General features: G+C 39.6%; 1 protein-coding gene across 1 annotated transcript in view; it reads left to right on the top strand.

Moving 5' to 3' along the window:
* The window catches only part of FOCAD (focadhesin), a 122,598-nt gene that overhangs the window by 26,791 nt on the left and 73,243 nt on the right, over positions 1-22,564 (top strand). The window contains exons 7-12 of the mRNA XM_032205591.1: positions 671-772; positions 2,868-3,072; positions 5,554-5,760; positions 6,223-6,310; positions 6,989-7,191; positions 9,364-9,621. Coding sequence (XP_032061482.1) covers positions 671-772; positions 2,868-3,072; positions 5,554-5,760; positions 6,223-6,310; positions 6,989-7,191; positions 9,364-9,621 — 1,063 coding nt within the window. The remainder of the gene's footprint in view (positions 1-670; positions 773-2,867; positions 3,073-5,553; positions 5,761-6,222; positions 6,311-6,988; positions 7,192-9,363; positions 9,622-22,564) is intronic.

Consider the following 22,564-nt stretch of genomic DNA (forward strand, 5'->3'; position numbering starts at 1 on the left):
GTGGGTGGCCGTCAGTCATGGACTCTGGAGGCGGGGACAGTGTTGGTGATAAGAGATTGACCTGAGAAGAGCAAGTGACTCTGAGGTCTCAGTGGCCTTTCCAAGTGCGACAATTGTCACAGGGCTGGCAGAAAAGAGCACATTTCTAGGCTGCTGGTGTGGCCAGCTGTTCTCTCCTCCCTACCCCTGAAAAAGGACTGGGGGGAGGGATAGTCAGTTGTGAGCAGGTCTAAAGTATTTGGCAGTACAAATGGTCTCTGGTTTCACACATTGGATATTTGTACATGTGCTTGAAAGACTGGAATGAGTTGTGCCTTGGTTGAAATTATTCTGTGAGTATTACTTGGACACTACTGCTAGAGCCTAGTGGTGCTAACAGTGCAAGTCAGGCAACACAACTAATCAGTGATCCTTAGGTGTTGATTTTAAACAAAAATAGAAGTGGGTCAAAGCTTTCCAAATAAACTCTTCGTTTTATTCATGTTTCCCAAGCATCCAGTAAAATGTGCTCATATGATAGCGTAACAGTCATAGCAAAGCTGGTAAAGAGAGATGGTAATATGAGGGAACTAAACTGTCTATTTCAGCAGCCGCTTTTATGCTGATCATAGTTACCTTGTACGCTCACGTTTTGCATTGTAGATCCAAATATGATTTCTCTTTATTTCAGGAACAGTCCTCATCCATTAATCACCATCCTTGAAAACAGACCCGATTGCTGGCCGGTTCTACTGCAACAGATAACAGTGTTTTTCCAACAGTGTCCAGAGAGGTAAATGACTGAATGAAAAAACAAACAAACAAAAAAACAACAAATGTAGATAACTGAATTGAGTCAGTGTATTTCTTTCTTGAAGGTAGCTGCAATGGTCAAGGTTTGTATATAAGCAGTAAGAAGAATGTCTTTCAAAACAGATAATTATAAGATGTAATGACACGATTTAAAGTTTAAAATCAGAACAACAAAGTAATAAGATGATCCATTAAGAATCCAGGTTTTAATTTTGATTTCTTAACTCTTCTGTGTTAATATTTTTTTTCATGGATTTGGAGAAATTTGTGCAAAGTTGATAATGTTTTGAGAAACTTGCTTGAAAACAATCAATTTTGATTACTTGCTTTTGTAAGCAGAGGTAAAAATAAAGTCTCATAATAGTAAATAATATGTTAGAATATAATATACTACAGAGAATAATAGTAAAAAAAAAAAATTAAAAAAAATGGATCCCTGTTATATGCCAGATACCATGGATACTGTAATTGAGCTACTAATAGAAAAACACTTTACTAATCCCATTGAAAACTGTGCTCTCAGGCGTATTTTGGCAAGTGGAGTTTTACAGGGATAAAAAATGATCAATGTTTGCCAAGATTTTGACTCCTTAGATGAGGATGATGCAGATATAAGCAAAACATGCAAACAATGCAGAGAAAGCATGGGAGTTTATATCTCATACCTATGGATCAGATCTCTACAAATGGTGCATAATTCTTGAAAATCGATGGCACAGTCATATTATAGAAAATCTTAACAAGAAACAAATATCTAAGTTATCAACAATTTCAACATTTTTTCATGCTCATCTCCAAGAAACTTGTCCAATAAATCTTCAGTGTAAGATACCAAATGTTGTAGCAGCCTTGCAGGCAAATGTTTTCAGTAATTTTTACAGCCATATGTATGCATTTCAGTTAAAAAGGATCTCCTTCCTCCTGTTTTCTCAGACTTGCGCAAATCCAGCAGAGCAATGGTACAGTGAAACTGACTTCTGTATTCTGTTGTTCTGATTAAACAAGTAAAATAAGTTCATTAATCTCTTAAATGTCTGGTAGACCTTAGCTATGTGATCAGCAGTGAGACTCTCAAATAAAAAATAAAAAAAAAAATAATTAAAAAATAATAATAAAAAAAAAAATTGTTCAATTTAAATAATCAGTCTTTAAAATGTTATCTTCAGATTTGTTTCTCTACTCAGCTGGTAAATCTGGGACTCATGAAGAGTCTTGTCAGAGGTCTGACCGGTGGAATGAACTGTGAATTTGTTACTGGTGTATTATATGGCATTAAAATAGGAGTTAATCTTACTTGGCAGACACCTTAAACTTCCTTGTTGCTTTTTGCATAAAGGTTTCTGTGGACTAACTTCTATACTGAGAATATACTGATGTGGGTTTATTATGGAGTTATGTTCAAGCTCTACATCAGGATTGAGTCTTGTTTGAAACAATTTTGATTCTCTGTATATTTTTAATGTATTGACCATTAACTTAATTTGCTTGTTCTAATAATGTCAAGATCAGCTGGTATTTTTAACATGGTCAAACTGGAAGACTTATTCTATGATAAATTATTTGTCAGAAAGCTATGGAAGTTAAACAACCTGTTTTTGGCCAATGGTCTTTAACAACTATAGGAAACAACTAGGAAGGAATGGATGGCTCTTTTAAAATGAAATCATTTCTTGTAGTTTGAAGTGTTTCTGAACAGTATTGTCCAAGTACTGCTTCAGTATGATACAATAGTCTCTTGGACATTCAGCAAGGAAAGTCACTTTCTTGAATTGATGACTTTAAAAAAAAAGAAAAAAAGCCTTGTATCATGATCTGCAAGTATATTTCAAGTCATAGTCATGCTTAAATACTGTCTTATCTGAATGCACTTCATTGTATAATTGCTGTTTGTGGTCTTGTGTAAGTTCAAACTTTTTTTGGTGAGAATTATTAATGCTTGTCATAGCACCTTTCTGTTAATTCTATCCTGTAAATTACTGCAGACCCAGGGAATGTCACATTGCTTGGGTTTTCTTTGTAGCTTGTTGAGTTTATAGTAGAAAACAATCTTGGCAAACTTATTTTTTGAACTGCAGGGCACAAAGTTCTTGTGTTGGTATAATGGCTCCATTTCTAAGATACCTGTATTGTGAACCATCTCAGTTACGAGAAAATGCTGAACTGCGAATGGGATTACTTAGGATTTTACTTCAGCCACGTGGTCCAAAGCACACTGAAGCACCATCTGTGCTGGAACGCCAGATTCTTCAACTTCTATATGATTTGATTCCACACCTTCAGGTAGAGTTGTTGCCTAACGTTGCATTTTATGAATACTATCAGGGCAGTGATAGTACTATTACTGCCTTTCAAGTGTGCAAATATAGCACTGTCTTCCATTTCCTGTAGACCTCATTAGTTGATAGCAGAGAAATCTAATAACCTGTCCCTAGGAGAAAGTGATTATTTTTTAGGTGTTTAAATCTGCCTATTAAGATGCAATTTGCAAGATGTTTACAACATCTATTTACCATTAGTTGCTCAGGAAACATACAGTAATCTTGTAGGAGATACCCATGAATATTGTTAAATTGTAGTCTATTTGTCAAAAACATATTGTCCTGTTAGCTTAAAAATTGTATCAAAATGAAACAAACTATACGAGAAGCATGATTTAAGTACTTCTAGGTATTTCTGTGTTCCTCTTTGTAACAGAGGGATTAATGGATCTAAAGGCAAAACTTAGCCCCTCTGTAATATACTGAAGCTTTTGAATGTACTTTTTAGTTGACAATGACAGTTGCTTGGAGCTAGGATTCAGTTTTTCTGTCCCTTTTAGATCTAGGGTATTGATTCAAGTTAATAGCTCTGCTTTGCCTCATGCTTTACTGTGACATTGGTCAAGCTTTTTTGTTCTCTCAGTGTACCTTTTTCTTTCCTCCGTAATACAGTTAGAACACCATCTTTAGTTGCAAGTAAACATGATGTGTTGTGGTATTATTGCCATACAGAGAGGGTTTGAAAATAGTCATAATGTCAAACTAAATAGGCTACAAGGAAATATAATAACTTCTTTCTCCTAGGGATTTTACTAGTAAAGTATATTTTTTACTGGTAGCTACTTCTCACAATGTAATTTGTATTACAAATAATGTATATTGTATAAATAACTTGTATTATACACACGTGTCATGGACAAATAATTTTTATTATACACATCTGTCATGGTTCTGGTCTAGTCTTTGTGATGGCAAGTACTTGCTGTCCTTTTTAGTCATAGGGATGCTTCTGATTTTTTGTCTTTATTCCACGAGATGTTCAGGGAAACATTGTGTCCTTAATGTATGACCAAGATTCTGACTTGGTAAAAATTAGCCACGAAATGGCACTGAAGACAACCTGTAAACTCGGTTATGAACCTTTATTTCCTCTGTGCTCATTGGGACTTCCCCCCCCCCCCTTTTTTTTTTTTTAACATTAATTTCCATTTTTTTAAACTTCTGTGAATACTTTAGCTTTATCCATTGTGTGTTTCTGCCTTGCCTGAGATAATTTCACAATGGAAAGGGAAATACTGCTTGAAGAAGCATGTTTAATGTACTGTCATTCCTCCTCCTTTCTTCTCTGAACCCCAGGTTCTTCTTAATCTTCCTTTAAGGCCAGCCTCACTTAATCCTTTGTACTGAGATATTAGGAAGAGTTTCTTGATGGAAAGGGTGGTCAAGCACTGCAGTGGGCTGCCCAGGTGGAGTCCCTATCCCTGGAGGTACTTAAGAGATGTGTAGAAGTGGCATTAAAGGCCATGGTTTAGTGATGGGACTTAGTAGGTCAGATTGATCTTGAAGGTCTTTTCCGACCTAAATGATTCTATCATTCTGTAACTGTAGAAATGCTGAAATGCTTCCTAATTCCTTACAATATCAGACACTGGTCAAAAGTACATTTGGTCACTTGCAGACTTTTCTGCTGAAGAATTCAGTGAGCATGAGGGTTCTGGTTAGAGCAGATGATTCACAGAATTTACTCAAAGGGACTAAAAATCAAGAATAGGCAAGGCTGCTGTGTTATCCTAATGCTGGCTTCAGGGTTTGTAGCAGAACAGCAAGGTTTGCTTGGAACTGGAATTTCCAAGTGCAGAAATGTAGAAGTGCGATAGGCATATCTGAAGAATTAGCATTTTAAGGCAACCTGTGACTGGAAAACTATTTGCTTGGCTTTTAAGTATAGCACCAAGTGCTTTGGGATATGCCACTTCTTTGAGTATGGCTTTTCATTTCTTGTAACTGTTAAAAATTACGTGGTGCTCTGGAGGAAGATAATACCACTGCACTTCTCTTTTGAGACATACATGTATGTTAAATCTTGGTTGCATTACAAGGAAATATCCTAAAGCAGGATATTTCTAGGATATTTCTGTTACAAGAACATAATTGTGTGAAATCCCCATACAGGTTGTTTTATTTGGCTGATAGAACCCCAATAATTGGATGTATTTGCTACTGCATTTGAGGAGCATGGGATTTTTCTCATCAGCTACCAAGAAGCCTTTTTATTCATTCATGTGTTTCTAATCCTATTTTAGGACCTTAAATCAGTCAATTCTGTAGTAATGTATATCAGAGATTCCTGAATTTAGTTCATAGATATATTTTCAAAGTCTTACTAATATTTGCAATGAGAAGACTGTAGAGCTAGTAGAAGTAATGTTAAAGCTGGGGAAATCTTGCATGGATAGGGAAGGGCAACTAAACCAGAACGTGTTTTTTAATTACCTGTTTACAGCTTAAAGACTTGCCACAAGTTACAGAAGCCTTGTTTTTTCTGCAAGAGCTGTTCCTCAGCCTGTTGCGCTATCCCGCATTTTGGAAAGACCAGTTATCCCAATTTTGTCTGCAACTGATATGCTTCTGTGAAGTGTGTTTAAATATAACAGGAGAATGTTCATCTTTGATATCCTTAATAGAGGACAACTTTGAGCTTTTAAAAGAGGTAAGAGCTTGGGGGGCAGGGTGGGTTAAAAAGAAAAAAACAAACAAACAAAACCCTTAAATTTTAAGAATGTTGTGTCAAAGACATGATATTGATGCATGACATTAATCTGCAAGTGACCAGTGCTGTTTTGAAAGCTATATTTTTCTCGTTTAAAAACCTCCAGGAGGAAAGAAATTAACTGGTGCTGTAATGTGTAAGTTAGCTTTTTACCATGGAAGTTGGTTTAAACTGAGTTAAAAAGGTTTGAATGATGTAACAAATTACGAAGTTGTAGTAATTCTATTAAAATACTTCTAACACCCTGTTTGTATTCTTCATTGCATACACTGTGTCACTGTTTGTGCATCCACTACAATGCATGGAGAAACTCCTTAAGGAGTTTTGTTTGCTGTTTATTTCTACTATTTATCCCCTCTAAAAACAAAGATAACTTGAACCTCTTTTTCTTTTTCTCTGTAGGTGTTTCCAGCAGAACAGTGTATAATTGGGCTAGCATTTCTACTGCTGCAAACACCAGAAAGTCAGCAGAAGTCTGTCCTGAGTCTAGGTAAAGTTCTTGTGAAAGAGGAATCCACACTCTGCAGACTGTATATTTACTTTTGTATTTGGAAAATAGGCACTGCGTTCCCCTGAAGTTAGATTGAGTTGTGAAATGTTTTTATTTAAGTAGCATGTTTCCTTGATTTAAAAAGTAACATCTGATGTGATGGCAATAAGGATAATTTTTCCCTGACTTTCCCAATGAATGTTACTGTATTCTAAGCTCCCTGCTGTCCTGAGGTTTGTTTGATTTTTAAGTCCACAACAGGACCTTCTCAACTGAGATTCATGCATCATGATTGGTTTCTTCTGACAGATCTAAAGAGAGCAATCTTGGCAGTCTCAGTGATGTTTGAGCTTTTGACTTAATAGTTTTGTTTAATGGAGTTAGTTCAGTAAAAATGAGAGACTATGCTACATTCCATTATTGTATTTGTTGCTGCCATCAGGTACTTTGCAGTAAAGAACAGAAGTATATGGGTGTCTAAATAGCGTTTTACCAACAATATTTTGCATTTTGACTCTGTTATGTACGTAGTCTCGATTCTTGAGACTGTTACTTTGTTTGATCAGAGTGTTCCCTGGAAATGTTTGTTTCATACTTAAAAGTAGAAATTATTATTTTTTTTCATTAATTGATCTTTTTTTTTTTTTTTTTCCCTTTGTCCCCACATTTTTTTAATAGCCTGCAAGATCCTTTCCTCTTCAGAAACCCAGAATGTCTCAGCCACAGCCCTTGTTTTGGTGATGCCTGTGCTACAGATCTTATCTTCTTCATCAGTTGGGGACTGCTTACCAGAGGATGATTCTGGAGCTACCAGGCAGCAGCTGGCTATAAATCTTTTGGGAATGTTACAAGAGGAGGGTGTGAAGGATAGAAAGGAAATGGTAAGGCTCTGTGGTTTGGGCTTTGTTTTTTGTTTTGTTTTGTTTTGTTTTTTTGGGACAGATAGCAGATACATGTAACAGTTTACTCCATCATGCTTATCTGACTAGTAAAGACTACACCTATTAGCTTATCCATATAATATGTTGTATGGAAACAGTCAAAGCTATGCATAATACATACAACTAGACTGCTAGTAAAATGTAAGTGTGTATGCTAGATATCATTTTATTTATTACATGAATTTATTTCCTTTAAGAGACCATATAGATTAAAGAATTCACCAGCACCATTGATTAATTAACAGGACTTGGTAGAGAACTATATCAGCTTTACTTATTTTATCTCTTTCAGAATCTTGCTTATTCTGCTGATCTACATGCTTTTCCTTACCAGCTGGTTATCTTGGCTCATTTTAATCTGTGCTGTTGTATTTTTGTGTTCTCATTTTTAATTTGTTCATGTGGGACCCTCTACCTATCTGTTTCCTCTGTTCTGAGAATAGGTGATAAGAAGTTTCTTGATCAAGATATACTTACCGCTGTAGAAGCTAAGCTTCCTTTCTTATTTACACCTCTGTTATTTGGTGTTGGGAGCGTGTTGATGTGATGACTTGACAGAAAAACATACCAAATCCAATTTCCTTGTCCCAAAATCTCACTCCAGTTTCATCTTCCATTTCCTACTCTACTCAGAGTTGGTGAGGCTGCACCTGGAGTACCGTGTCCAGTACAGGTTCTAGGCTCCCAGTGCAACAGAGACATGGACATACTGGAGAGGGCCCAACAAAGGGCCAAAAACATGATCAAGGGACTGGGTCATCTCTCCTCTGGGAAAGACTGAGACACTGGGACTTCTTAGCCTAGAGGAGAAGAGTCTTAGAAGGGATCTCATTAATGTATATCAATACCTAAAGGGAAGATTCAATGAAGACAGAGCCAGGCCCATTTTAGTGGTGCCCAGTGACAGGCTCAGAGGCAATAGGCACAAACAGAAGGTTTAGTCTAAACATCAGTAAGCGCTTCTTTACTGTGCAGGTGACTCTGCACTGGCACACGTTGCTTACAGAGAGGTTGTGGAGTCTCCACCTTCTAGGAGAACTTTGGAAGCCACCTGAGGATTGTCCTGAATAAGAGTATTTAAGAACTTAATTTAGTTATGGTGTATTTTCTTCACAGTTTTTTTTTTTTTTGGTAGTGGTGGTAATGGGGAATTGTTCAGCTTGTTAGGACATAGCTGACCTTATCTGCATTTTTGCCATTAAGGGATTTGTGTACGCTTTTCAGCATTGTCAGCCTGAGATTTTCTGCCTATCTTGCTTGAATGAAGTGCACCGTTAAAGTTAAAATATGGTAATAGCTTCTTTCCATGCAGGTGAAGTAACAGGAGAAAGGAGAGAGTATAATTGTGTAACACAGCCTTATGAGAACTAAGGAGGGATGGGAAATATCAATATAATATTTCAGGCTCTAACAACTTCAGCAGTTTTTCCAGGCTTTAAAAAGAAAAAAGAAAAAAGACCTTAACAGCCTGATCTTGTTTTCAGATACTAAGATATAGAGTCAGACAACTAAACAGCATAACTTACAGACAGTAATGCTCTTAGTTGACTCTGTGTCCTTGGATAAAGTTTAAGTAGCTATATCTATGGCAGTTTCATAGATTTATGTTGTTGATTGCAAATTTATCGAGAGGAGATTGTTGGCTCCAAGTTATCTTGTCAGCAAGAGATTGTGGTGTTTTATTGAGTGCTATAAAATGTAAGAGGATTTCCTTAAAATATGTAAATATTATTATTATAAGCCTATACTTTTGTGATGGACACGTCATGATCAGGAATGTAAGGGTTTTAGGCACTCCAATTTTATTATACACATTTTAGTGCATTTACCTACAGGAAAGATGGATGCCAAATAAAGGGGAATCTCCCAAGTAAAGAATTATCAATGCATTCAATCATCCTTAGTAGGAGAATTCACATAAAGGATTGTAAAGAAATGTATTGTGAATTATTCTTTACATTTATTGAGTTGAGATTCTCAAACAAAATACTTGCTTTGGATGACAGAATTGATTAAGTTATTGTTTGTTTGGTTGGTGGTTTTTTTTTTTGTTCTTTCTTTACCTTACCTGTTGGATTGAAAGTTTTGTTTCTGTGTTTCGCTGGTTTTCAGATGTCCTGCAAACTCCTTTTTCCAATAACCAGCTCTTACAGTTCATTGTACACCACCTGGAAGATTGTAGAGCTCATGAAAGAGAAGACTGCAGTTACTGGCTGGTTATCTTCAGTGAAATCACTGCTACCTATTACAACTCAAGTCCCTGCCCATGTTTTCCTCCTGCTGGCTTATCTATTGATACAAGAAAACGGAGACAGTCTTCGAAATGTGCTCCAGACTGCTACAGAAGTAGCCAAAGCTGATTGTTCTCAGGTAAAAACTTAATGTTATTGAATTTTGCTGCAGGGATAGGGCTTGATTCTGCAGCAGGAGAGGGACAAGGCTGCCACCACTTCTTGCCCTCAGGTCCAGCAAGTGGTGAGACTGAGTTTGTGTTCCCAGTAGGTACATGCACATGGAGCACGTGTACATCACATATCTGTGGCTGTATTTATATAATACAGAGATGCAAAGCACTCATGAACACAAAGAGCACCAGTGGCCTCATGCTGCTCCCCTTTTCAGCTGTGCAGGTTGAAGGTCTGCTAGTGGGAATGTGTATATGTGTTCAGTATGGATCTCTGCAGCAGCAGGGCTCAGACACTGTGTGCATGCACGTTGGCCTCTGGATCCCGGTCTCCCCATTTGCTGGCATCTGGACCTAAGAGCCCCTGAGGCCACAGCTCCGCTGCAGTTGTTGATACGGACTGCCCTCCACTGGACTCCCCTGTGGGGAGTGCCTTTAGAGATGCACACGTGAACATGTACACACTTGTATATGTACACAAACCCAAAGCTCACCAGAACTCCCCTGGTCCTTTTCGGGCTTTTCAAGATGAAAAATTTTGTGTGGCATGTACACACAAATACGTATGTATTATTTCTCTGTTTTGTAGTGTTTATCGGTTCTTCAGGCTTAGGAAAACAACTGGCTTATTTAGCAAAACTACCTAATTAGTATGAAAATACAACACACACAAAAAAAGTGGAAAAGAGGCTACTAAACCATTTCTGGCTTCTGTTGATTGCATATTGCTGCTCCCTTTGTCCTTTTGTGGTTACTGGAGGACTGCCACTTCCATTATAATGTATGCAGTCATGCTTTTTAAAAATATCTCCATAGTCTGTACCATCCTTCCCTCCTTCAGTAGTGAATTCAAGCCAGATTTATGCAGTATGCTTATACTTTCTTGCCTATTTTAGAAAGATGAATGTAGATATCTGGCTTTTTAATGTAGATACAGTAATACGTAGCAGAAGAGTCATTGTGTATAAACAACAGTCTTAACTTATGAAATAGAAAAATGTGGGGAAGGGAAAAGTGTTGCTTCAAGTCTCAGATACGCTGTAGAGACAAGTTTGCTTCACTTTTAAAATTACTTTCTGTTTCAAATAGCTATCATAGTCTGTAGCACAAAAGTTGGGAAAAGATAAGGCTTATGGAGTGTGTGCTTGATGTCTTAGGGTACTGAATTCTACATTGCAGTCCAGGATGTGCTTGCTATTAAACATGTACTGAAACAGTATGGACCATTATACACTGCTCTGGGAGATAACTGTAGTTCTCAAGCTGGAGAAGTTTTTAAACTTGGTGCCATCTCCATCTTTCGTGGGTTGCCTACTGTTAAGTTTCTTAAATATGTCTGTTCAATTTTCTGTCAAATGCTCCTTTGTTTTGTTGTTTTCTTTTGTGGGTGTTTTCCATGTGCAGTAGATTGAAACAGATCTGGGAGCATGCAATTTCTTTAATTTTTTTCTCAGCTTGATTGAACTTGTTGTATTTTGTAAACTTTATTGTATTTCTAGCATTGTATACAATCATATTCCTGTGTCATAGTTGCTTTTTGTGGATATTAATTATATTTCAGAGTCACAGAATGCTTGAGGTTGGAAGGGATCTCTGGAGATGTAGTCCAATTTCCCTGTTCAAGCAGGGTTCCCTAGAGCACATTACCCCAGACTGTGTCCAGACAGCTTTGGAATATCTCCAGGGAAGGAAGCTCCACAGTGTCTCTGGGAAGCTGTTCAAGTGCTCAATGACCCTCACAGTAAAGAATTTTTTCCTTATGTTCAGACAGAACTACCTGTATTTCAGCTTGTGCTTGTTGCTTCTTGTCCTGTCACTGGGCACCACTGAGAAGAATCTGGTCCCATGTTCTTGACACCCTCCCTTCAGATACTTACCCGTATTAGTCGGATTGACCTAAACCTTCTCTTCTTCAGGCAGAATCATCTGAAAAAGCCCTAGCCTATTCTCACATGAGAGATGTTCCAGTCCCTCAACTGTTTTAGTAGCCTGTCCTGGTTCCGGGTGGGGTAGTGTTGATTTTCCTCCTAGTAGCTGGTGCAATGCTGTGTTTTGGATTTAGGATGAGAATAATGCTGATAACACACCAATATTTTAGTTGCAGAGTAGTGCTTACAGTAAGTCAGGGACTTTTCAGCTTGTCATACCACCCTGCCAGTGAGGAGGCTGGGGGTGCACAAGGAGCTGAGAGGGGAGAGAACCAGGGCAGTTGGCCCAAAGTGCCAAAGGGCCATCCCATACCATATGGCATCATGTTGAACAATTAATATGGGGTGGCTGGACTGGTTGGAGGGAGCCACTGCTTGGGGATGGGCATCAGTCAGCAGGTGGTGTGCAGCTGCATTGTGCATCATTTACTTTCATCATTATTATCATTATTTATTATTATTATTTATGTCTCTTCCTCTTCTGTCCTATTAAACTGTTTTTATCCCAACCCATGGGATTTTACTTTTTTTTTCCTCATGATTCTTTCCCCCATCCCACTGGTGTGTGGGGTGGTGAGCAAATGGCTGTGTTGCTGAGCTGCCTGCTGGGTTACACCACAACATAGCCCTTTACTGGACTTGCTCCATGTCTTTCTACTTACATTTCTGGACCTAGTATTGACCCGTAGGGCACCCTGCTATCTACAGGCCTTAAACTAGCCCCTGTGCCTCTGATCAGAACCCTCTGAGACCTGACATACAGGCAGTTCTCAGGCCACCTCATGGTCCACTCATCCAGCATGCCGCTTTCTGAGCTTGCCTAGGGGGATATCATAGGAGAGTGTCAAAAGCCTTGCTGAAGTCTGGGTAGACAACATCCATTACTTTACCCTCAGCTATCCAGTCCAGTTGTCCCATCATAGAAGACAATCATGTTAAGTATGATTTCCCTTTGGTGAATCTATGGTGGCTACTCCTGATCACCTTCTTGTCTTCCACATGCTTAAAGATTGTGGTGTAATGACCACTCGGACACCAGGATTTCTTTAAGGAGCAATAACTTCAACTACTGTATTGAGGACAGCCTCCCTTCTTATACTGTTAGCTCTACAAGCGATACTTTCCCAGTAGCTATTCATTGGTTAACAACTTTGCCTGGCAACAGCAAGTATTTAGCCACTTACACGTCTTAACGGTTGGAGAAAACAGTTTGAGACAACACTGTGCCTCCTGAATCACCCTTCTTTGTTCCCTCTAACTCACGTTCTTTATGGCCTCACTAGCCTAATGTTATCACCAACCATGGGGATTGTTGACCCCCATGGCGATACTCCCATGAAAGATGGACTCCAAGTTTCAGGGACTGAGTGAGTCTGGCTGCCCTTTAGTTCCTTGGGTCCTTCTTCTTGCCCCTTATTGAAGACTAGGGTGACATTCATATTCTTCCAGTCCTCTGGCATCTCTCCAGACTGTCATGACCTTTCAAAGACGGTTGAGTGTCCCAGCAATGATGTTAGCCAGCTCCTTCACTACTTGTGGGTGCATCCCCTCAGGGCACATGGCCTTACTGGATGTCAAGTTTGCCTAAATGATCTCTAACCTCATTCTTTTCAACACAGGTTTATTTATTTATTTATTGGATTATATGTGAGAATATTGTGGTTTAACCCAACAGACAGGTAAGGACCACACAGGCATTCTCTCAGTATTCCCCCCACCCCCTACCCAGTGGGATTGGGAAGAGAATTGCAGGGGGGAAGGGAGGAAAGGTAAAAGCTTGTGGGTTGAGATAAAGACAGTTTAATAGGACAGAGAGGAAGGGAAAGATAATAATGAAAATAGTAAAAGAATATACCAAGCAAGTGATGCCCAGTGGTATTGCTCACCACCTGCTGACTGATGCCCAGCCTGTCCCCACGCAGCCTCACCCACCCCCCACCCTCTGGCCAGCCACCCCAGTTTATTGTTCAGCATGACGTTATACAGTGTGGGACACCCCTCTGGCCAGGCTGGGCCAGCTGTCCCCCCCAGCTCCTGGAGCACCCCCAGCCTCCTCGCTGGCAGGGCAGCACGAGTTGCTGGAAAGGCCTTGGCTCTGTGTGAGCACTGCTCTGCAGCAACTAAAACATCTATGTGTTATCAGCATTATTCTCATCCTAAACCCAAAACACAGCACCATACCACCTACTAGGAGGAAAATTAACTCTATACAAGCTGTAACCAAGACAGAAGTGATTCTGACTTCTGTTTAGACACGTAGTAACAGATTAAAAATTCTGTTTCTTAGTCTGGAAAAAGTGGTGGACTTCTGCTGTGTAACTACTCATCAGGACTGTGAGCATTATGTAGGCATGGAAGAATGTGTAGAATGTGTTCGTTTACTCAAACTGTAAGATCATTATTAGGGGGAAAGGAAATTATATTATTTACATCTTAACTAAAGTAACAAAAAGCTTTTGGATGCATTGTTCTACAGTGTAGTTAGGTTTCCAAGAAGTGGGTGACCTCCAAATATATTTAACTCATGGCGTTTCTCACTACAGCTTGATGAAGTAGACTTCATCATTTGGAGGGAGAAATTTAAAAAGGAATGTTTAAGTGTCATTAAAAGTGTGTTTGATTGTGGTGTCTGTAGCTATAGTGACTCGCAGAAAGCAGACTCCACGATCAGTCAGATTGTACAGTAGGTGTGTTTATTCAGTGCTGGGCAGCACAGGGGGTAGTTCCACCAAAGTCGTGCACACCTGACGTGGCAACTTGCCTTGGTTATATGCAGTGAAGAGTTACATATGCATGAAGTTTCACAATACACCTATATATATGCATAACCTATCCCCACTTCATATTAAAATTAGTTCCAAGTAATCATTTCCATAAACTCCTCCCATCCGCGCTTGCGCAGTGTATCCTGGTGGTGGTCGTCTGGAGGTCGTGGGGACGAAGATTGATGACTCTTCCTCGTCACCGCTAGTTGACCTCTTGTCTCTGTGCAGACTCAGTTGTTCCTTCGCTCTTGTCCATCTGCAGGACCACTTTCTGCCAGTTTCTTAAGATAGGCTCACACTCTTACTAGGAGATTGACCTTGGTAAGGGGCCCAAGCTTCTTGCTTTAGTTAATTTGCACAATGCACCATAGTTAGCAAAGACACTAAGTAGCATCCTAATTTAATACCGTCAGTGCTCTGTCTCTACTTGATAAGATTCTCCTAACTCCCTCTCTCAATAGCACTGACTTTTCTTTTTGGTCTGGAAGAAAACAATGGATGTAGCATGTTGGCAACAGCTATAATAGTGAAGAGAAAATTGCAAACTGAACTGAAAAGTGCAACCAACTTAAGTGTCTGTAACACAGCTGTTGCACACTTCAAACAACAAGTAGCCATCAATTAGACTGAAGAAGGTCTCTGGTCAATTTACTGTTGGAGTATATTAATGCCTGTTGTATGTGAATTAATTAGAGAAGTGTTGAACTTTGTTCATTTTATTGTATTTTGTAGTTCCTGTTTTGTCCTGTGCATGCTGCTGCTATTAAGCTAATGTTAGTAACGTAGCATTTCATTTTTGTGTATGTATAGTTGATTACAGAGTCAAAATAATAGTGTTTATACAAATCTTGAATCTCAGTGTTGATATTTATTTGACTTTTTAAGAACCACCTGCAAGGTTACACATTTTACAATTTTGAATTTACAATTCAAAATAAGAACGGGACCTAGTTCCCAGACTGTTTCTTCTGAAATATTTGTTCAGTGTCCTTGGTATACTCCTTGAATCACGTGTGGAAGAGCTGCTATGGGATGTTACAGATCTGGATTCAGTGGAAATGATGAGATACTGCAAGTTAGAAATGACTCCTCATAGCTAAGCACCTGGCAGAAATACACAAAATGAAGTAGTTATCTCTTTTGTGGATATTTCTTCCATTCTTTCTTTGTCTGTTTCACCATCTTTTCTTATTTTCTTATAAAGATTGCTATTTTCTTGCCCATAAATTAATTCTTTATCTAAAGCTATGGATTTAAAATCCTTCTATTCTGTTGTAGCTTTGTACCTCTTTTTTCCAGAGCTTGGCTAAACAACGTAAAACAGAGGATAACTAAAAAGTGTCTGGAAAAAAAAAATCTGACTTGCCTGCATGCTTGCACAGCACTATTCTTAGAGCAAAAGATTTTCTCAGCTGTGGCAAGAGGCCATTTGAAGATGGTTTTGCTGCTCCAGGGAATGCTTGGTTTCCTTTTCATTTGTCACAGCTTTTTTTGCCACTCTGTTTAAACAAAAATATCAGTGCTGCGTGTTGTTAGTAAAACATACAGGATTGTAAGTGCTCGGTCTGTGGTAGGAAGAAATAAGCACTAAGAGTTCCTAAAAAAACGTTTTCTGCATTACAGAATTGTAGAATGGTTGAGGTTGGAATGGACCAATGCAGGTCGTCTGGTCCAACTCCTCTGCTCAAGCACAGGCACTTAGAGGAGTAAGCTCAGGGCTATGTCCAGATGTCTTTTGAATATGTCAAAGGATAGAGACTCCACAACCTCTCTCGGTAACATCTGCTGGTGCTCAGTCTGCTTCGCAGTGAAAAATGCTTCTTGATATTTAGATAGAATCTCCTGTGTTTCAGTTTTTGTCACTCCTCTCAGCCACTCCTCATAAAAGAGGTCTTCCCTTAATCACGTTGGACTCTTTCCAGTATGTCTAGGTCTCTCTTGTGCTGGGGTCTCCAGTACTGTACTGGACACAATCCTTCAGGTGTGGCCTCACCAGTGCTCAGTAGAGGGCAAGGATCACCTCTCTTGACCTGCTGGCCATACTTTGCCTGATGTAGCCAAAAATACCATTAGGTATCTCTGTGGTGGGGGTGCTGTGCTGGTTCATGCTGAACTTGGAGTCCACCAGGACTCCAGGGTCCTTTTCTGCAGAGCTGCTTTGCACCTGGCTGGCCCCCAGCATGTCCTGGTGCCTTGGGTTTCTCCTCAGGTGCAGGACTTTACTCTTCTTGTTGAACTCCCTGAGGTTCCTGTCAGACCCCTTCTCCAGCTTGCCCATGTTCCTCTGGATGGCAGCACAACCCTCTGGTGCATCAGCCACTCCTCTCTGTTTTGTGTCACCTGCAGACTTGCTGCAGGTGCACTCAGACCCATCATCCAGTCTGTTAAGATGTTGAACGGGACTGGACCCAGTATTGAGCCCTGGGGTACAATGCTAGATACTGACCTCCCAGCTAGATTTGATTCTCCTGATCACCAGCCTCTGAGGTTTTCGATCCATCTCACTGCTCATCCAGCCCATACACCAACAACCTGACTGTGGGGATCTTACAGAGGGTAGTGTCCAAGGAGGTGTGCCATACTGAAGTCCAGGAAGACCATATCCACTGATCTTCCCTCATCCATTCCAGGCATTGCTAACAGGTTTCTGTTACGAGTGTTTCACATATGAGTGTAGTCTTCAGAGGCCTGGCGTTTTGGGTTACGTGAGGTATAATGGACTTCAGGGACATTGCCAGTTAAGACTTATTTGACCAACATTAGTTGTGGCCTGCCTTATCTTATGCTATCTTAGCCCTTATTAAAAGGTAGCTTACTGTGCTGGTTACAAGCTTGTGGTGCATGAAATATTGACAATATTGTTTAAGTGCAAGTTGGAAATGTGGCAGAATAAAAGGATACAATTTCTCATGTCTCACCTCCAGGAAAAATGAAAGGAATCTTTTAATGAGCAAGCAGGTTAGGAATAAGATTGTATTGCTGGAAGATGACACTTCAATTTCTTACATGCTGCTTAAAAACGTGTTTGATGGGAAAGAGGTGAAGCTAATCAATGCCAAGGTGAAGACTGTAAAACTTGCAGGTAATGAAAAATTGAGGTATGACCATGGCAGTGTGATCCTAAGGCAGCAGTCAGAAATCACTGTATCAGATGCATATTCTTTTGTAACTGCATGAGACTCTTTTTGGGGGGAGAGAATGCAAAGCGTAAGGTAGCTTATTGGTGCTTTATTGGCATAACTTTTTTAGCAAGGTAGTTTTTAGAACTTCATTTCCATGCTTTCATTCGGAAGCATGTAGTTTTATTCAAGGGGCAGGAGCAGGCAAAGTGAATTGCACTTGTAAAAGCACCGCAGTGCTTGTGGAGAGCAACCTGTGTCTCATCTTTAATGTAGTTTCTTCTTGCAAATCTCTTTCTGTAATCATTCAGAACTAGTATGAGCAGCACACCCCAACTGTGGCTGTTTTGCCATGTCTGCTAAATACTCTATAAGCAGGAATACAGGCTCTGGGCCTGGTAAATGAGTTGATTATTGTCAAGCAGAAGGGTGGGCAAGTCTGGCTGCATGTTCGAACACCTGCAGTAGACATATGTCTGTCCTATTCTGAGAAACTTTTCTTTGTTTCTGATCCTAAGTGCTGTTCGTAAGCCAGTTTTCTTCTTGTGACTGGCTGACTATGTGAAGACCATCAAGGTAGCTCAGGCTTTTTACTTTGGTTTTCCTGTTCTTGTCTTCACGCCATCTCAAACTTGGCTTGCTGCAGTAGGTCTTCAAGTTCTGTGATGAGTCAGTAACCTACTGAAGACACTGAAAGAGTAAAGGCATAATGCTTTGGTTATTAACAATTTGATGTAGTTGTTCAAAGTGTAATTTGACAGTGATTAAAAGAAACACTAACCTGCTGAAAAAACATGACAGAAGTAATATGACACCTGGGCAGCATGCCTGAGCTGCGGCTGTTGGGAATGATTCTGCTCTGAATTTCACTGCAGCAATACAGGATAGCACAACTGACTGTAAATTAACAGTTTGAGACAAATGCAAATGCAAGTCAGCAGAGCTGCAGAAGCTTTTGACAGATATAATGAACAGGATTAAAAGTTGTTGTATAGCAAGATGTTAGTGAATTTATTTACTTTGTCATGTTCTGCTGATTTAAGGCTAAGTTTTTGTGCACCAATACAATAAATAAGATTGATTGATGAATACAGCCTCTTGAGCTAATGATGGCTGTCTGTCTACATCAGAACTAAGAAGCCTTTCATTCTGGTAAGAAAGTCCTTCATTGGGAAAAACAGCTTCTGCCCAGATACAGTTTCAGCTTTCCCTTACAATTGCATCATATTTTTTTGTTTCCCTAATGATCAGTAGAACTCCATGTGAATTAGAAATTGTTGTTTAAAATGCAAAACACAAGCCCAAAACTGTTGATCACCTCTAACTGGGGAATATTTAACTTGCTAATAGGGACTACAAATGGTGAAGTTTTAGTCTTTTAAATTACTCTGGATTTTAAAATACTTTGCTGCAAAATATGCAAAGTATTCAGATGTCTTCTTAATAGTATCACATAAAGCAATCAGTATAATTAGTATTATAGCTGCTGTTTGGATGGGTAATGTTTTGGAAATTCGGAGTGCGAAGAATAGTGTGTTTGGGTTGATGTTTCCCTTCTCAGTCCTTACTACAGCCAAGGAGACTTGCATATTCCACTGTTAGCACTATCTAATGCGTTACTGCCTACTAAATAATATTCTTTATTCTGAAAGATCTTAATGCTTTTAAGACTGGGACTTACTGCCTAGCTTAGTTGAACTTGGGATCTCCTGGCACTTGTCATGCCTCTGACAAGTTATTTTAGTTCTGAGTCTACTTAATGGCTCCACAGAGATTACAGTGCAGTACAGCAGTGCAATGAAAGGTTATCACGTTGTTTATTGTAGGTGCAGTGCTCTCTCTAAGGCAGGAACAATTATCTAGGGCTTGGCTTTCTCTTGGAGTTAAAGTATTTGGGGGAAAAAGCAGTGGAACTCACATATGGGAGGAATAACTGATTACTTTGATAGTCGGTTAAAAGAAAAAGTCAAGAAAGTAAACTTGGGCTGACAGACCTCACAGTTTAGTATTGCAAAAGGTAAATAAAATGTCCACAGGGCAAAATGAGAAAGTGTGAGCTTTGCAGACAAACCATGGACTACCTCCTGTACTACAGCAGAGTATGTGAACTTGCTAAGGCATGCTGCTGGTGAAGTTCTGTTATTTTGTGGTTCAGACAATTAGTGCTGATAGTTGTGAATACTGAATAGAAAGGCTACAAGTGACTGCAATGCAAAATCTGAGTTGAAGAATTGTGTTTCCAGAGAAAACAGGGTCAGAAACAGGAAATGCACTTCTAGAACGTTACCCTTTATATACTTTTCACATTTACTACAGCTCTACAAGTCAGGTTCACAAACAAGATCTCCATTGCCACACAGAATATTGTTCTTATGAAGAGCCCATAGTCGCTGGGATAAATTAATGGAGCATTTCAAAAGCTGTGCTAGGTTTAAAAATAATTAGTATAACTGGTTTGGCAGGCATTTTTCTAGATTTGTTTATTATTTTTTCCCTTATCCTTTGCATTAAGTCCTTTCCAGAGGACTTCAGTGTATGTACAGTGTGTTATGTCCTTCACCACTTAATAAAAGCTTGAAAACCTCGTGTTCTGTGATGAGCAATTATATTAGATCCATTTTTAGCTGATGCATTTTGGAGTAATGATCTGAAACATTGTCCAAGAAAGTCCAGAAACCTTTTTAAAAGGCTGATGTATGAAGAGTACTGTGTGAGCTTTTAGGCTGCCTTAAATCAAATGACTGCAGAAGCTGCACTGACACATGCTGTTCATTAAAGACTTAATATAGTCCTTCTAATCGGATGAATTTTCTTGTTGTGCAAAAACTGTTATTACACTCTGTGTGAAACCAGCCATGCTGCAGGAGAAGAAATTAAATCGTCTGACTGAGAGGTCATTGGTGAATAGTAGCAAGAGATCTATTACCATTATTAGAGGATTATGAGGCTCTAGAGGACATCCATTCTTTTACAGTTTTTCAACGGCTGGAATGAATACTTCAGAGAACTACATCCAAAGATGCATTATTTCATGATCTTTAGGAGTGAGAGTGGAAGAAAAAGGCAAAATACTTTTTTATTCAGGAGACCGGGTTTAAGAATCTGTTGAAATAGATTTGGCTTGCTCAAGTCGTGCCTGATGGTGTTGTTCCACATCTCATTATGTGAACTTTGGGAGTAGCTGTTGGGGAATGATCTTATTGTAGTCTGATCTTTTGGACAGTTTCTTTGTGGTTGAAGTTTATTGGTTAAGATCATAATGGAGTATGTGTAATTTTTGAAAACCTTGCTTATGTTCTCTTAAAAAGTGCTTGAGTTTTTTGAGATCAGTTTATTTTGCAGCCTTTATAAACAGAATTTTATTTACAGTTGTGCACTGAAGTGAAGGAACCAGTTCTCAGATGTGTGTACTGTTCAATATTTTTGTTTTGCTCAGTGGAGCAAGAAGTGCCAGAGTGCTGAACACTGTTGAAAACCTGGTCACTGGAACCACTGAAAAACTGTTTCACTATCTCTTGCCTAATTGAAAAACAAGGTTATTCCTATCTCATCTCCAAAGTTCAGCCCTGTGTTTCCTAGAAGTAAAACCAGGAACACATTGCAGTGGCAGACCCTTTTCAGTGGTGCTTGGTGACAAGAGGCAACAGGCACAAACTGAAGCACAGGAGGTTCTGGCTGAATTATGAGGGGGCACTTCTTTACTTAGAGGGTGGCAGAGCACTGGCACAGGTTGCCCAGAGAGGCTGTGGAGTCTCCTCTGGAGATATTCAAAACCTGCCTGGATGCCATCCTGCACAATGTGCTCTAGGTGATCCTGCTCAGCAGGGGGGTTGGACCAGAAGATCTTTAGAGGTCCCTTCCAGCCTCAGCCATTCTGTGATTCTGTGACATTTTGTGTATTTTTGGTTGGCTCTTTGAGGTGGGGAAGGGGACTGGAGTGATCTCTTAATGTTAAAATTGACCCAAAAGAAACATCCGAAATAGATATTCAAGCAAAGAGTGTGTGGCCTAAATCAAGTAAAGTGATACCCTACATTTAGTAGTCAACATGGGGACAGCATTACTAATACGTATTTGTATTACATTGTTTGAAATGAGTTGTTCCTTTTGGTCACAGCATTTACTATTTTCAGTCTTTTACTTTGTTTATTTTATTGTTTTTATTTTGTTTTGGCACAAGAAACAATTTCCTTTCCATAAGCTGTAAGGAAATGTGAACAGAAGAGAAGAATCATCGTCCTTCCCAACTGGCCTCCCATAGCTTGTGTTTCTGAAGATGAAAAATTGTCCTGTAGCTTAAAAAAAAAAAAAAAAAAAAAAAAAAAAAAAAAGTCCCGTTAATAAATAGGAACATTTTGTCTGACATAGAATCACAGAATCACAGAATTTCTAGGTTGGAAGAGACCTCAAGATCGAGTCCAACCTCTGACCTAACACTCTAACACTAACAGTCCCCACTAAACCATATCCCTAAGCTCTACATCTAAACGTCTTTTGAAGACTTCCAGGGATGGTGACTCCACCACTTCCCTGGGCAGCCTGTTCCAATGCCTCACAACCCTTTCGGTAAAGAAGTTCTTCCTAACATCCAACCTAAAACTCCCCTGACACAACTTAAGCCCATTCCCCCTCGTCCTGTCACCAGGCACGTGGGAGAACAGACCAACCATCACCTCTCTGCAGCCTCCTTTAAGGTATCTGTAAAGAGCAATAAGGTCGCCCCTGAGCCTCCTCTTCTCCAGGCTGAACAAGCCCAGCTCCCTCAGCCGCTCCTCGTAGGACTTGTTCTCCAGGCCCCTCACCAGCTTCGTCGCCCTTCTCTGCACCCGCTCAAGCACCTCCATGTCCTTCTTGTAGCGAGGGGCCCAAAACTGAACACAGTACTCGAGGTGCGGCCAAATGTTTAATCTTACTTGTTTAATCTAACTTGATACGAGTCAAGTAAAGGGCTGTTGGCATACCTGCACATAATTTTTGAGGTGCAAATCATTGCTAATAACAAAATCCAGAGTTTTGAAACCTTTTGTCAGATTGATAATGAGAGGCTTGACCTTACTTATGTCCACATATTCCAGGAGAGTGTGGGATGGAGGAGGC

The sequence above is a fragment of the Aythya fuligula genome, chromosome Z (assembly GCF_009819795.1).
Source record: "Aythya fuligula isolate bAytFul2 chromosome Z, bAytFul2.pri, whole genome shotgun sequence".
Taxonomy (NCBI): Eukaryota; Metazoa; Chordata; class Aves; order Anseriformes; family Anatidae; genus Aythya; species Aythya fuligula.